This window comes from Pelmatolapia mariae, linkage group LG14, assembly GCF_036321145.2.
Source record: "Pelmatolapia mariae isolate MD_Pm_ZW linkage group LG14, Pm_UMD_F_2, whole genome shotgun sequence".
NCBI classification, from domain to species: Eukaryota; Metazoa; Chordata; class Actinopteri; order Cichliformes; family Cichlidae; genus Pelmatolapia; species Pelmatolapia mariae.
Genome location: NC_086239.1, coordinates 30,626,353 through 30,643,319, shown reverse-complemented (window position 1 = coordinate 30,643,319; position 16,967 = coordinate 30,626,353). Strand labels below are relative to the sequence as shown.

At 37.3% G+C, this 16,967-nt stretch overlaps 1 protein-coding gene across 1 annotated transcript; it reads left to right on the top strand.

The window, feature by feature from the left end:
• The first annotated feature begins 998 nt into the window (after window positions 1–998).
• LOC134640691 (olfactory receptor 5V1-like) lies at window positions 999–1,937 on the top strand. Its single transcript, XM_063492592.1, has one exon. The coding sequence runs from the start codon at window positions 999–1,001 to the stop codon at window positions 1,935–1,937; it is 939 nt and encodes a 312-aa protein (XP_063348662.1).
• Window positions 1,938–16,967: the final 15,030 nt, after the last annotated feature.

Sequence of the window (16,967 nt, the reverse complement as noted above, 5' to 3'; positions counted from 1 at the left end):
CATCATCTTTTTGCAATATCTGATGCAATTATAGACATTTCACATTCTTACGTGTAATTTGATTGGAAGAGAGAAAAAGTTTCCCCATCTAAAAATCTCTGTTCTTTGCATTATTTGCCTGCTTATTACGCTCGAGTCTACCATGTCTATGGTGCTGTCAGTCGGTGGTTTTTTTCTTTTAAATGATAAGTAAGCCTAATTTCTACGGTTCAATACAGATGAAATTTCAAATTTTTAAAATTATGCCAAATTGCAAAACGCTTGGTAGTGTTTCTAATAAAACCTCTAGAACATTGCTCTGCTTCACTATAGCACCATCAGTCACACAAGTGTCAATACTGATAAATGATCAGAATTATAATATGTCTGAGTCAAAACTGAATCAAATCAAATCCAATCGACTGTAGAAATCAGTGATGATAACCAGCCCTATAGTGCCGAGGTAGGTATCCCCGGCGGAATTTGTTCCCCCTGTGTCAGGAGCATGCACTGGGCTGTCCAAATGACGGACAAACAGTATACCACATTCTTGATTTTTAGTTCACACACATTTCTTATAATGACTAACTACACTTGAAATTTTGGAGATGTTAGCTCTTTCTACAGTAAAGTAACAGTGGGATGCAAATAATATCAGGCTGACTGCTAGCAAAAAAAGTTTGGAAACCACTGGGTTATTGTAATCATGTGAGCACTACCTTTTCAACTTTTATGCTGCTATTGAGGGGATGACATCATCTTTTTACAATATCTGATGCAATATAAACATTTCACATTCTTATGTCTAATTTGATTGGAAGAGGGAGCTGTCCAATCAAAACTTACTGTTCTTCCAAGCCTTAAAATGAGAAGTTTAAATACTGCCTAGTGCAAAGTTGTTTGACTGAGCAAAGAGGTGTTTGTGAAATCTGATAAAGAAGAAGATTTATCACGTACTTTATCCAGATTTGCTTTGGTTTGCTTTTTTCCTTCTTCTTCTTCTTCAACTTCAAAACAATATGTCTTTACAGAATGCTTCAATCAATGTAACACACTTTATTATAGGTGGTTTTGACACACTCAGTAGACCTATTGCTGTTGGTGTGGCTATACTAATAACCTATCTTCTTGCTGTTCTTGCAAATATGGCAAATATTATGTTTATTATTTCTGACAAGAGATTACATAAACCAATGTATCTTCTGATTTGCAACCTTGCTGTTGTTGATATAATGTACACCTCCAGTTGCAATCCAACAATGATTGGGGTTCTACTTGCAGGTGTTAATACTATATCCTATGTGGAGTGTTTAATTCAAATGTGTGTTTTCACTTTGGGAACATTGATGGAGTCATTTGTTTTAGCATTTATGGCATTGGATAGATTCATTGCAATAATTTATCCGTTCCAGTATCACAGTTATTTAACAAACACACGTGTTCTTGTTCTTACATTTATCCTGTGGTTCATTGCCTGGTGTTGTGTGTTTTATATGCCTGCAACAGTTGTCCCCCTCCCACACTGCAGCTCCAGGCTCAGGTACACTTTCTGTGACTTTCCTGCTGTGTTAAGAACAACCTGTGTTGACCCAGAGAAATATTTCAATGAAGGTGTCATTGCAGGATTTTTTATTTTATTTTTCACTTTCGTTTTCATTTGTCTTTCATATTGTGGAATCTTACTTTTTGTCAAATTATCTTCAATTAATGAAAAAAAGAAAATGGGGAGCACTCTTGTGAGTCACTTAATTTGTGTAATCGTTTATTACTGTCCTGCGTTTGTTCGCATTATCTTCACCAGGTTTGGCGTGGTATTAACTCTTGAGGAACGCCAAGGTTTATTAATTGGTGCAGTCCTCAGTCCATGTCTTGTAAATCCTTTTGTGTACTGTCTTAGAACAAAAGAAATTAAACAAAAGCTCTTTAAGATTTTCAAAAAGTTTAACACACCTGACTAAAATCTTGTGAACTGAGTGTGCTTTTTTAAAGATAAAAACAGTAACAGCCTTTCCTTACATTGGTGCATATTTTCTGAACATTTTATCACAAAATGTTTGAAACACCATTCACCTGGACTGAGACAGAAGTGAGAATTCTATTTTTTGGGTTTTACACAACATATTTGCTTTACCTTAACTATTCAATTCAGTTCATACAAAATTTAGAACAAAGGCTTTTGATTGTTTTTTTTAATTTAGTGAAAATGGTAAATGGCCTGCATTTGTATAGCGCTTTACTCAGTCCCTAAGGACCCCAAAGTGCTTTACACTACATTCAGTCATTCACCCATTCACACACTGGTAATGGCAAGCTACATTGTAGCCACAGCTGCCCTGGGGCGCACTGACAGAGGCGAGGCTGCCGGACACTGGCGCCACCGGGCCCTCTGACCACCACTAGTAGGCAAACATGGGGTTAGTATCTTGCCCAAGGATATTTGGCATGCAGCCAGGAGGCAGCCTGGGATCGAACCACCGACCTTCTGATTAGTGGCTGACCTGCTCTGCCACCTGAGCTACAGCCACCCACAAACTCTGTGTTTGTCAGCAACAGTATGATTTTTTTCCTCCTATGGTGTAAATAATCATATTTTATTCAAAAAAAAAAACTAATCAACTTTAGTAATTATTTATTTGAACTCCTTCAATAATTCTTTTGCTTGTTTCCAGACCTTCAGTAATGTCCGATCAGTTATTTGGAATCCAAGGATAATATTTAATACCTGAAAGCAGCAATCAGTTTTATTCTAATCAGTTTTTTAACAAATTTCCCACGTGTGGGACTAATAAAGGTTATCTTATCTTATCTTATTACATTATTACATTTATTACATTTCAAAAGTGATCAAAATGAATGAATGAATGGCTCCAACACCAGCCTAACATAGTTGAGATAGCTAAGGGAGTGGTAACTTGGCACCTTGTAAAAGAAGATGCATGTTTGTCTTGGTGTCATTCCCCTCTCAGGCTTGTAGGCTTCTGAAATGGGACGGTCTAGCCTCCGTCGCCGCTGCTCAGGTTGCCTAGCAACCATGATACTAACCGCTGGAAACGTGTCATACAGCTTTGTTTGACAGGAATGAAGGCGAACATATTTTGTTCATTTGTTTGTTTCTACATGAGCTTTGTGTGATGTGATAAGTATCTGAGGCTGAGACCACAGGACTGTAAAACATGATTGTTGGGCTTCATTTCTGTACTGAACAGTCATTTTAAGATTAGCTAGTAAATAACAATTAGCTAATGTTGTTCATGAGACTAAAATCATCTCACTTTGGCAATGTAAATATAATATGGACAATATTATAGTTATTATATTAATCATTAGTTATTACAGCAGTGAACTTGAACTCTGTGTCAAATAATGAGCTTCAGTACAGATTCAAGTTGCAGTTATTTATATTTCCTATCACCTTAAATATTCACTCAAAGACAAGTATCTTTGACAGTGCATATATAGGTGTATTATAAATAATAGACAAGTGTTGTTCCTTCAGTATGTTGGCATTACTAAATTTGGCTCAATGCTTACATATATGTATAAAAAGTAAAATGTACGAGCTGTGAAAACTGTTTCTGATAGAATGAAGAGTAGACTGATATATTAAATATTCCTTTATTGGGTGAGAAAATCATACCATGTCATAACTGCTTTAAGTCCTACAGAATAGATATCAGAGCCTTAAACAGGCTGACTTCTGCTAAATGGGTCAAACTGGGCAGAAAGTATACAAACACATCACATCCTTATAGAATATGATGTAACACTATAGATCAACTTAGCTCAGAATATATAAAGCATATAAACAATTACAGCAATATGATACAACAAACACAGCATACTACTAATCCAAAATACTCAAAGCTTCATAGAACTGAAACAAACATTTTTTTTTAGGTCCATTCTGCTGCTGATACATACTTTAGGTTTCTGAATATTAAACTTGTTTCTGCCTTTCATAGTGTGTAACTTCAAGGCCCTGAGTACTTTCTCCCACACTGAAAACACTGGAATGATAAAATTATTTGAACATTATTGAGTTATTTTAAACCTTCCTAGCAGTCCTTCACAAACAGGGAACAGTCTGTCTATTCTCTCCGTCTGTCAGCTGCTGCTGGCTCTTCCTCCTCCTCTTCCTCACACACGGCTGAGTTTGTCCTGGTGGATCATCAGGGGTGCAAAGCCTCACAGATGATGTGCAGCAGTGGGTCCCTCAGTCTGTCCTCACTCTGGACACTTGCAGTTGTCACACATGGAAATCAAATGTGTGATAAGCTGCAGGATTCAAACACAAGTGTAACTTATAAATACATGTTCATACTTTTATTACACAATCAGAGAGAAAGAAACAGAGAGAGAGTGCAGGACAGACAGACAGGTGACAGTCTCAGGTGTATACACTGCTACAAAACAGCACAAGAGAAGGAGGATTTAGTGTTTGTGTTATTATGAGTGCTAAACAAGAAGAGTTCCCAGATGGTACAGTGGACACATGTGTGACTCCTGTGATTAAAGCATCTTTCTTTCAGCTTAACGAGTGAACCGTCAGCTCGTTCAAACACACATTAAAGTCCGTTTGGCTCGACACCACCGAACAGAGGCAGCAATATAACAGAGCTAACATTAACAGTGCAGTGAATCCTGCTTGTGCTATGATATTTGGGACTGCAAACCGAGCAGCATTCACTGACTTTCAGCTTGTTGTTTTTGTGGATATATGACTGACTTTAATTATCCATAAAATCATCACATTCTCTGTAAGATTAAGGTCAACTATTGAATTTATATTTTAAATCAAAGGCTTTAAAACCAAGTTAGTACAAACATCGCTAATGTCAGATAACTTTGCCGACATGTGGCCAATAGTAATGTTTTAATGTTCTTCATTATTAAACATTTGCAAATAAATAAGTGACATAATATTTAGTACTTACTTTTAAAAGTTTACTCTTCGGGCGCCCCTCTTCCGCGTTTTTTTTCCGGCAAAATTATCCACACCCACCGCCGCGCTATGCATTCTGGGATATGTTGGGCCACGAAGTCTACACCGCCACATCCTTATAATGCTAATAATAATAATAATAATGGATTGGATTTATATAGCGCTTTTCAAGGCACCCAAAGCGCTTTACAATGCCACTATTCATTCACTCTCACATTCACACACCGGTGGAGGCGAGCTACAGTTGTAGCCACAGCTGCCCTGGGGTAGACTGACAGAAGCGAGGCTGCCATATCGCACCATCAGCCCTTAAAATTCCTTAAAAAAGTCCTTAAAATTCAGGGAAATGAAGGATGCATTGGAGGGCCGCATTTCGCGCAGCCTTTGAATTGGGACAGCCTTCGTCGCGTCGCTGTGACGTAATTGGCCTTAAAATGCGGCCTTTAAGGCTGCAGACCCTGAATTGGGATACAGCCAGACAGTGTTGATAAGGGAACCTGTCATAATCACTGAGTGCTGTACTCATCTCCCCCGAGAGGCTTAATGCCTGTCCCTGAACAGGAACAGGTGAGAACTGAACACCCAGCCCAGCCCATACCTAACCTAACCTGATGACAGCAAAACAAGTCACAACAAGCCTTACTATTATTATTACTTATTAGCATGGCTAACTGAAAGGTTTGCTTCATTTATGACAACTGATCAATCAGTGTTGAAACTACAATAAAAGATACCACAATCAAGAATTGCAGACATTTTAAATACTCAGTCTGATCTAAGAGGCCCAAACAAGACACAGAGGTGAACACATACTATATATACACACAGAGGGAAACGAGGAAATGGCACACAGGAGGGAGACACAGCTGACACTATCAGATGAGGAGACAGGCAGGAAGCAGAACAGATTACACTGAAGCACAGGGCGCAAGACTCTCCAAAGTAAAACAGGAAACATGAACATAGAACCAAGAACACAACACAACGAACACAAGGGATGCACAGAGAACACATAAACACTGCAAACATAACCAGTATCCAGGAAACTAATTAAATCAAAGAATATTAATAATGACAAAACATAGACACGGAGTCACCAGACTCCAGACAATGGAAGTGCGCTCTTTCGTCTCTTCAGTTTTCAGGCAACATGAAAGTGATTCACTGAAAACGTGTTATATCACCTGCAGCTTCTCTTACAAATGTAACTGGACTGCAAATACAGTCAGTGCAGCATACATGTCAGTAAATTACAGAATGCTAGTAGTGGGTGCACATTTCCAATGCACGCTATTTTTGCAAGTACCGTCTCTTTGCATCTGGATGCAATCTGACTCTATAAAGTCCTTTTTCTTATGAGCTGCTTTTAAGTATGGTTCGTAGCAATCTTCCTTCCAACAAGGTGTGTTTGTTTTGATTCGTGACCTGCTAAAATGGTGCCACGCTCCCACAATGCATTGCGGCGTGACGTCAACTCCAAAGCCCTATAACTGATTTTATAAGTCTCAAATTTTACGTTTGAGACTTATAAAATAGTAATGATAATTCCATAATTAAAATTAGACGAGTTCACCCAAAAAAACAATAACAACAAAAAAACAAAACAAAACAGTGAAGCAAACACAAAATCAACACAAGGCAGTCCAATCACGAAACACAACAATCGTAGTTAGCCAATCAGGGCGGGTGACAACAGATTACATCACAACTTGTAGCTTAAAGACCGGCGGGAACCTTATTTGAGCTTTCTTGATCTTTCTAAGAGACTTCGAGGGACACCCACGGCTCTTACTGCTCTTAACAACTTCATAAAACGTAAGTACTGAATTTTGAGTTTTTTACTGCCTTTATAATATGTACAATACAAGGTCGAGACACATATAGGGCATGACACAAGCTCTAGCCATTTAACTTTCTGTCAATATAAAGACTGTCAAAGTACCCGAAAATTTAATCTGACCTTTCTTTCTTTTTCCTACGTTAATGTTTCTACTGAGGAGAAATTCATTATCAATAAATTCACATTGACACTAATGTATTAGTGGGTGTCATAGTTTGATGAACTTATTGTTTCATGGGTATTAAATTGAAAAAAGATCTAAATGTATAAATGAAAAATAATTTCAGTCCTAATTTTTTATATGAAATATTAAGATCTTAAAGAATCTGACAAATCTTCAAGATCTATAAGAGTTTTATAAACTTTAAGATGTTAAGTTTGAGCTGTGAGTATCTAAATTTGCTTAAGGCTGGCACTCTGCCCTGGCAACAACACTTTCTAGCACTTTTTCAATTAAGCTATACAAAAACTGAATAACCAATAGGAGTTAAGCTAAAAGAGTTAAACAGAAACCTAATACAAACCATATTCTGAATAACTTCATTTCCCACAATGCCTCAGAGCCATTTCTCGTCAAAAAAAGGCAATTTTTGTTCTGTTAGCTTTATTTTAAAACCAACATTGTATTTAACATCAGAAGACAGGCCTGTTTTTTTGGCCTGTCATTTTTAAGCGGGAACCTCAGAAAGGTATTTATGAGTTTTGTTTGACATCAGAAAGCAAAGAGACTGCACAAAAGCTACAGGTGTTACCATATTATATGACTCTTGGCTATAACATAAATGTATTAACTTGATATTTTTTGTGTTGCTTTTTTTTTTCAGAATGGCTTTGATGAAACTTCTTAATAACCGCCCTGACACGCCATATTTCCGGCCACCCCCACTGCACTTCAGAGTGTTAAAATCCTGTGACCAGCTGAGGGTCACTAGCTGGGACTTCAAAGATGGGACAGCTAAACCCCTAATAACAAAAAGGGAACACAGTGGCAGCCATCACCGATGGGCAGACTGTGACCAAGGTCACTGATGTTCGAGGAGTTTGCCTCTAAAGTCCAGCAGGGGGGTGTTACATAATGAGAGGGCATGAACTCAGGGGCACGGCCCCACCTAACAATATTAACGTAACAGCACGGACACAGTTTTTTAGGGCACCCACCCTAAGTGTTAGTGAAGATCTTTTCACAGAAGCAGAGGATCTTCTGCATCCTCCTGCTCCTCTCACTCCTCTGAAGATGAGCTCCTCAAATGAGGGGCTCATCACAGTCCAAGGGGAGGTGGCGGAGGTAAGCATTTGTGGTTCCATCAGAATTTACATGGCTTTAGGTTTCCAAATAACCCATTATTGCGGGTATTTTTTACAGTTAAAAATAATTTTGATTTTTGCTGTCAAGCAGAGACTAAATTCTGTTAAGATTGTTAAGCACAATTTTTAAAAAATATTTTCCTCAGACCGTTTCTGGTATTTATGCAGCCAATTTGCATTGTGTCTACATACATTTGTAAGGGCTAGAGTCTAATGAACAGTCTCTACTTGATAATAAAAACAAACAGAATAATTATTTGATATACTTCTGTACATAAATTCACACAAAGGTCTCCATCTAAATCTATCCTTTATAATAAAAATAAAAGCAGATACAATGGAAACGGTCAAAATTACCCTGAATTGGGCATAATGGAGACCAAATAGAATTTGTATACCTGAAACTGGCAAACTTTTCATTTATGTTGCTGTCACTTAAGCATCCAACTAAGTTACAAATGTATTGTTTGTAGAAAGATTTCCTTCAAGCTGTTTCATAATCACAGTATATGAAAAACATCCTAATAAACTGCTTCTGATAAGTTCAATGAAGAATACTTAACAACAGCAATAACATAATCTAAAAACATTACTGAAGAAATAAAAACCTATCACATATCAATACACTAACTGTTACTGATATTTTATTTCAATTTACTTTTCAGTTTTCTGCAGTAAAGGACGTACTGTCAGGAAAACAACACGTTCCATTACGAAATCTCCAGCTAAAGGAGGTAATGATGCAATTTCAGTTTTATATTGAAACTGGTTAAACTAATGTGACAAATTTGACATTGCTACATGAGCAGATTGTATGAGGCTGTGGGCTTTCTTTTTCTAGTAACTGGATTGTTGATTAATAAATCTTTAATTCTGTCATGTTTGTGATTTCAGGATGGTTATACCATGTCAGTCTGCCTCTGGAGGGAGGCAGGAATTCACAGCTTTAATGTGGGAGACCAGATCAACCTCTCCCACATGAAGCTGAACCACTCCTCATATGGGCCACAGCTGCACAGCACAACGTATACAAAGATTGAGGTATGAAGAAGCTAAACCTTTGTACCAACATTTCACAGCAGTGTCTTATCAACAAATGTTTAGAACTAGGTTTTGAAATGTAACTACATATTCTTTCAGTCTGGGTCAAAATATGAAATAATATATATATCATATTATCTTACACACACACACACAAATATATAGATGTCCAGGTGAACATAATCCCAAGACGTCTTTGGGATTTAATTACCTGGATGATTGATCATGCATCATATAATGCATAATGTAACACACATAATGTGTGTATATGTATGTGTATACACACAATGTGTGTGTCTTGGTGACTTACTGAAACCACATGATGACCATAGATTTTCTTTTTGGATAAAAAAAGGGAATGTTTGCAGGGCTAAATATGTGCTTATGCTCTGTCAACAGACAAAAGTAGAGGACAGAGTCCTCATCATTGGTGTGGCTACAAGTGAAAAGCCGAACCAGCTTGAGGTGCTGTTGGACGATGGACAGAGCCTCTGATAGTGAGCTGTGGAATCCATTTGATAAGGAACTTGAGGAGGTAGCGGTCAGGATTACTGTTCATATCAAGGGGAAGCAAATTATGCAGATTAAAAAAAAAAAATAACTTTGAATAATTAAAAAATTGTACAGTTCCTTTGTTTGTTTGTTCAAAAATATAAACTATTATATTTTATGAATTAAAAACAATGAAGTTCGTTTTTTTATGCTTATGATAATTTTTAATCACACGTTAAGTTCTGTATCATAGTTAACTGTTATATTTTTGAAAAATCTAATAAAGAGCTGGAAATACATAAAAGAGTCTCATGTTTATCAACCCTTGGAAGATCCTTAAAAACACATCCACCTTTGATCCTCAGGCCAGAAAACGGCCACGCCCCAAAAAGTGCTATAAAAATTTTATATATTTATATATATTTTTTTTCACTTTAAATGAGTCAGTCTTTTAAAAATACTTCTGCCTGAAATATTAATATCAAGTATTAATTATATTTTCATTGTTTTAACCCTTTAAATCCCAGTTTCTTTACATGAGCACAGTGGTTTTTTAGCTGAAAAAAACAAAAAACTTAAATATTTTCCATAAAATACATTTGAAGTAATATTTGATTGCTATTATAATTAGGCCTTTAGATGGGACAAAGATCGCCACCAACATTAATTTTGATCCGTCATTATTTTTTTTTTTTTGCAGGGGCAGTAAATATAATACAATGGTATATCATGTTTTCACTTTTTTCCACCACTAAATTCTTATTGCCTTGTTGTTTTTTAAAATAAAATAAAAAATTATGTAAATAAAAATACAAGATCACTTTGAACCAGAAAAACATTTATTTTATTCAACATTTATGTTATTGGCAATGTAGAAATGTAATTTTCCCTACTGCCAGAGTGGCTCGATTTATGTCCACAATATAGTCATGTAAAATGAGATGTCAAGGAGGATGTGGAAGCCACCGATTTATTCTCCTCCTGCAGGAGTAGGTGTCAACAACTTAACAACTAGTGATGGTAAATTCGATTCTTTTTACTGAATCGAGTTTTAATGAGTCACTCACCAAAGTGAATCGGGTTTCTTGAGTCATTTGAGTCACTGAGTCAGTTGACCAGAGAGTGCAAAAATGTATATTTTCACTCAAACTTAATTTGTTTCTCTTTTAATGTAAATCCTACTGCTAAGATGAATGATTGTAAAAGAAAACAACTATTTTCTTTAGAGCAAAAAAGAACAAAAAAATTCTAAAGGGAACATTTATTAATTTTTATTTTATTTGTATTTTCCTTAAATGTGTCAAATATATATTTTCTCATCTAAATGTCCACTGAGCTGTGAGCCAGGGGGCGATAAAGTGCCTTAACATTGGTTGCCAACCAAGAAGAAGAAGAAGAAGAAGCTGTGAGCCAGGAGGGAGGGGGTGAGTCAGTGGGCGTTTCTCAATATGCGTACTTGTGCGTACTTGCGTTCTCGTGTACTCGTGATACGTCATCAGTCGGAGACCAAGTACTGTTCCAATTCGAAGTACGCGTCAAGCCGAGAACGCGAAAAAGTCCCGGATGTGTTCTCGCTCCGCCCGTTTTATCGAGCATGCATCGGTGTGGACTTGGTACAGCTAAATATCCCAGAATGCATTTCGTCCAGAACAGCGGACTCCCGGCACATCGTTTTCAACCCCCCCCCCCGCCCGCGGTCTTTTCGCTACTCAGGTTAAACAAACCCCAGCAGCTGTCTATTGTATTAAATGTCCACTAAAATAAAAATAAAAGCGTTCTAACATCTCAACTGCTTGTTTTTATTAAGATATGTACACGTATGTACATGTACACTATTTTTATTAATAGAGGTTTCACTACTGAGGTTAAAAGTGATATATAAGTCACTTAGATCACTTCTAAATGTTAATGTTTGGTTTATTTCAGTGTTTTATTTGTTCCTGAGTAAACCGGTTTGGCTGTGATTAAAGTTAAGCTTCATAACATGTTACTCACAGTTAAATTAAGAGGGGACGGCAGTAAAAACTCTGGACCTGTGACATCATCACGTACGCTGGTGTTCCAATTGTACAAATCACGAGTCCGTGCTCGCGTTCACGGCGAGTCCGTACTCCCGTGCGTTCTCGGCCAGTACGTACTCGCCGTGAACGCGAGTACGTACTCGCGTACTTGAGAATTGAGAAACGGCCTATGATTCAGCACAGCAAGGGAGGGGGTGAGTGATTCAGTGATTCGTTCAACTCGTTTGAGCTGTGAGCCAGGAGGAAGGGGGTTAGTGAGTCCTGAGTGATTCGCTTATGCTATGATTCAGCACAGCAAGGGAGGGGGTGAGTAACTCAAATGTGCTGTTAGCATGCTAGCTGAGCAATGCTACTGTGAACCGAGGAGCTATTGTCTTGATGTGAGCTTCTACTCAGGGTTTTTACTTCCAGTTCAGAGCAGGAATGTTTTTGTTAATAAACTGGCTGTTGTTTATTTCCCCACAATTTTAATTATAAGCTAGATATATTTCTACTAATGGAATTAGTTTGCTAACAGCAACAGGGATGAGTCAGTGAGTCAGTTGCACTTGTGAATCATGATTCACGAGTCAGTAAAGTGATTCTCGAGTATTGAATGATTCGTTCACGAATCGAACATCACTATTAACAACCCCAAAAACAAACCCCGAAAACATAAAACCTACGTATATTTTAGACAATATATGGGCAAGAATGAAAAAATGCGTGCATAACTGATGCGTATTGACACGTACCTTTTTGCCCAAATCTTTAAACCATATTTGGCTGGCTTTTTTGGAATGTACTGCCTGAAGCTGCACCTGCCTCTGAATGGGACGAGTTTTTCATCCACACAGGTCTCTGTCTGGACCAGGGGTCGGCAACCCTGAGCACGCGAAGGGTTAACCGATGGCACGACCATAGCTGGACATGCCCGATGCTCAGTAACAGTGAGCTGACTGAAGTTGGTGTCTGTAAGAGCAGTCAAACACTGGCACTCTGTCCATTTGTGTAGAGTCTAAGAAGCTGAAAGGCAAGGACACAGAACAAGGCTGTTCTGAAAAATACAGAAAAAAAACATTTTATTGGTGTTAAGGCCAAAAAATTACAAATAACTTACACAATGAACAATATTGAAATACCTCATAAATGCTGCAGGCCACATAACCAGAATCCAGAGCAATCTCGCTCACATGATGTTGGGGATGGACACGAGCTCTGTGATGAGGTCTGAATGTCTCAGTTGGGAAACTGAAGAACTCACAAGACAGCAATACCTGGACACAGAGACAGAGTAGAAAAAACATAGATTTGTCATCCATATCGTGAATTAAAACTTGAAAAGTGCGTACTAGTTCAATAATTTGAGTGTGGAAACATTTATGAAATAAACAAGAAATGAATTAAAAGCACTGACATGTATTTTGTTTTTATCAAAGATTTAGAATCATACCTGTCTCTGCTCTGAGGATCACTGGACTCTGGCAGGAAGTACAGATTTGTCAGTCATCATTGATGGTTTCAGAGGTGTGGACTGTGGCAGCATGGTGAAGGTGTCCAGATTAGGCAGGAGGTCAAGTGATGGTTGTGTGATCTTCTCCATTCATGACACACTGGTATGGCAGTTCATAAAACAGCAGACTCTGTGTGGCATGTAGTTATCTGTGCGGTCCAGCACTGATGGATCAGGTTTGGATCAGCAGTTCATGAAGCTGTTGTTAAGATGTTGTTGTTTCAGCTGAGGATGGTGAAGTTTGAAGGTTTTGCCACAAAGGAGACAGGACTGTGTGTGCTCTGTCTGAAGAAAAAACATCTACAAAACATAAAAGTGCTTTTAACACCACCCACCCTCCCCACCCACACAGCTAAGCCCCCAAGTGTCAATGTAATGCTGGTATGGGGTGTCAGTTAGTAAATCTAATTAGTGCATCAGAAAGCATGGGCTACATGTAAAGCCCATGCTTTCTGATGTCTTTTGTTTATTAGCAGCTATTTCCAGCTGCTCAGAGAATTCTGACTTGGCCTTTATCCACCCGAACCCAAACCCACCAAGATAAAGGCCAAGTCAGAAAATGGATGCAGAAACTTTACATTAACATCTAAATCAGTTTTCATACATATTCTGTTACCTGTAAAAATGTTTTTCTCCACTAAATTGTATTATTATAGAAATCTCTGGTAGCCTAAATACTAGTAAAAATAGTAGTAGTAAAAATACTTCAAAACTTTTGACATTTTTACCTGTAAAACATGATCAACAAAGACTCATTCACTCCAAAACTTTTGATTCTACAAAATCTACTTTAATCAAGAAAACAATAATTGTCTGTATTTAATCATATGACCCATAATAAATACCTGCATTTATCAGGGATTTCTTTATTTACTATTTAATATTAGGAAAGCCCTTTGAGGTTAAGCTCATTTTTAACAGTGTTGAGATACATGTGTCACAGTAAAATCAAGTATCAACAAAAACATATGACAATTAAAAATCATGACAAATGCATTTTAAATTAGTAGATTTAGTAATTTAAAACATAAGAATAAAGAATAAATTATGTCAGTTTAATACTTTGTTGCAGCATATTCCAGATCTTAGGTGCATGATAACAGAAGGCAGATCTTCCCTGCTCTGCATGAAGTTTAGCCATGATTTGGTGAAATGATTAAAAACATTCCAAAAAAAGAGACCATTCTACAAAAAAACTTTTGTAGAATGGTCTTCTTACAGTAGTGATGAGATTTCCGGCTCCCAACCGGCTCTTCAGGTTGTTTTGTTGCTTTAATTAATTTATTATTAAAAACAATATAAAATTATGCACGAAAGGAATTACTAATGTAAAAAAAAGTGTTTTTTTTAATAAATGTTTATATATAAATATATACGGTGGCCCCTAGAGACAAAGCACGTACAAACTCCAAAAAGCACGTACAAATTCCAAAGCACGTACAAACTCCAAAACACATTTCTAGCATTAACTGAATTTCCAAAACAGAGCTACCTAGATCACTTAAATTACACAATTGAAAGCATATGTGTAATGTTTGTGTATTTACACACAAGCACTCATATAAATTCAAATAATTTAAAAAAATGTTAATTTACCTGTTACTACCACACACCAAATCCGGTTATTGGTACTTCCTGGCTTGTGTCGCCACTAGGTAACAAAAGCTCAACACTGCCCCTAGCATCGCGGAGCACTTCTGTTGCGTTTTGTACGTGTTTTGGAGTTTGTACGTGCTTCGGAGCTTTTACATGTTTTGGAGTTTGTACATGCTTCGGGGTTTGTATGTGCTTCGGAGTTTATACGTGCTATGGAGTTTTTACGTGTTTTGGAGTTTTTACATATTTTGGAGTTTGTATGTGCTTCGGAGTTTATACGTGCTATGGAGTTTTTACGTGTTTTGGAGTTTTTACATATTTTGGAGTTTGTACGTGCTTCGGGGTTTGTACGTGCTATGGAGATTTTACGTGTTTTGGAGTTTTTACATATTTTGGAGTTTGTACATGCTTCGGGGTTTGTACGTGCTATGGAGATTTTACGTGTTTTGGAGTTTGTACGTGCTTCGGGGTTTGTACGTGTTTTGGAGTTTGTACTTGCTTTGTCTCTACGAGCCACCTTAAATATACTTTTATTTATTCACTCCACATAAAATGTAATAAATAAATCATATAATACAAAAACCAACTATTTACATTTCAAACTTTTAACTATTTAAATTTTCAGCTTTTTCCTTTTAAACAAATTTAAAGAAAGACACTGCTGAGCTACAGTTTGGTGACGAAACTGATGAGTGACGAAAACGTTTCTCCCACAAAACGCTACGTCCAGATGAACAGATTCAACTTTTGGAGATACAGTTTGGTGTTTCTTTTGCAGATTTTCACCTGATTAGCAAAAGAAGCTTTTAGATAAACAGTACAAACATAAGATGGTGCTAACTTAATATTTGATCTGAAACAAGATATGGATATGCCCTCTCTGTTTCTCTCTATATGTAGCATTTATTCTATACAAATTACTTTTGTACACTCTCTTCTTCTGTCTGTGATCAGGATCATTAGACTTTATACTGGAATTTTTTTTTCTTTGCCTTAAAGCTCTCATCAAAAGTGTACATCTGCCTTTCTTTTTTTTCTGATTTTCCTTCCTTTGTGGTAGTTTTTGTTGGGACAATAATCTTCTCCTCATTTTTTGCCTTCGGTGTTTATTACGTTTCAACAGTTTATGTGAGAGTTCCTGTGTTGTCTTAGTTGAACATGAGGCAGTGTTTGACTCATTCTGAGGAACAAAATCTGATGTTACCTGAGTTTCTCTCACAGAACTTGCAGAGGTCTCATTTTCAAAATAATCAGAAGGACGATGGTTCATCTCAGCAGCATCTGTCTCATTGGACCAATCCACTCTGGATGATGTCACTTCAGTGGTTAAAGTGTCAGTCACAGTTTTCTGTGTCTGCTCAGTAGATTTTTTTGGAGTTTAATTCATGAACAGATTCATTTACAGCTGGTGCTGGAACACTTGTTGGGGGTTGTCTGTATTCGATGGTTTGATTAGCATCTCTTTGGTCAGCGGCGTTATGACTCTGAAACTCAATAAGCTGAAGCTCATAAGTGCAGGTTGGGGCGATGCTAAACATTTGGTACAAACGTTGGAGCCTGTCCTATGGGCAGAAATCTGTGCCATCAGAAACTGAATTTGAATAAGTTAAATTTGAATTTGAATTGCTCGGATTGAATCTGAATTGTAACTTGAATAAATGCTTTTGAAAACTGAATTTGAATTAGTGTAATTTGAAATTGAATTTATGGTTTGAAAATGAATTCATTTGCTGTGAAACTTCATTTTATCCTTTCAAAATTCAGGTCTCGGACAATTTCAGTTTCACTTCTCAAATTCAGTTTCAGTTCTACAATTCAATTTCAGTTCCAAAATTCAGTTTTTTGGAACTTACATCCGGTTCCGGTTCAAGGGCAATCGAGCGCAGAGTAATCGAACTTCGTTTTACTAGCAGACCGCAAGTGGCAAACTACGACATCTTGAGCTGTAGCTGGAATAATTCTGAAGACATTCGTGATGTCAAATGACCAGCTGCGAAACTCTCAGGTTGGTAATAAATGTATTACATGTATAAGAACAATCATGTTAACAAATAATACCCGTACAGTAACGTTTATGCGTGTTGTAGCTGTTAGCTAAAAACGCTAATTTAGCGTAGATTCCCGTGGGTTCAGCGTTGACAAACAAATATGAAAGACTCCTTCCAATAGAATTCCAATGTTGTCATCTTGTAGCCTTCAGGAGTACTCCACACTTGCAGGGTAGGGTACCTACAGGGTAACCCTACAGTAGGATGAGGG

Coding starts and splice junctions, on each gene's coding strand:
- LOC134640691 (XM_063492592.1), top strand. CDS start 999: ATGTCTTTACAGAATGCTTCAATCAATGTAACACACTTTATTATAGGT.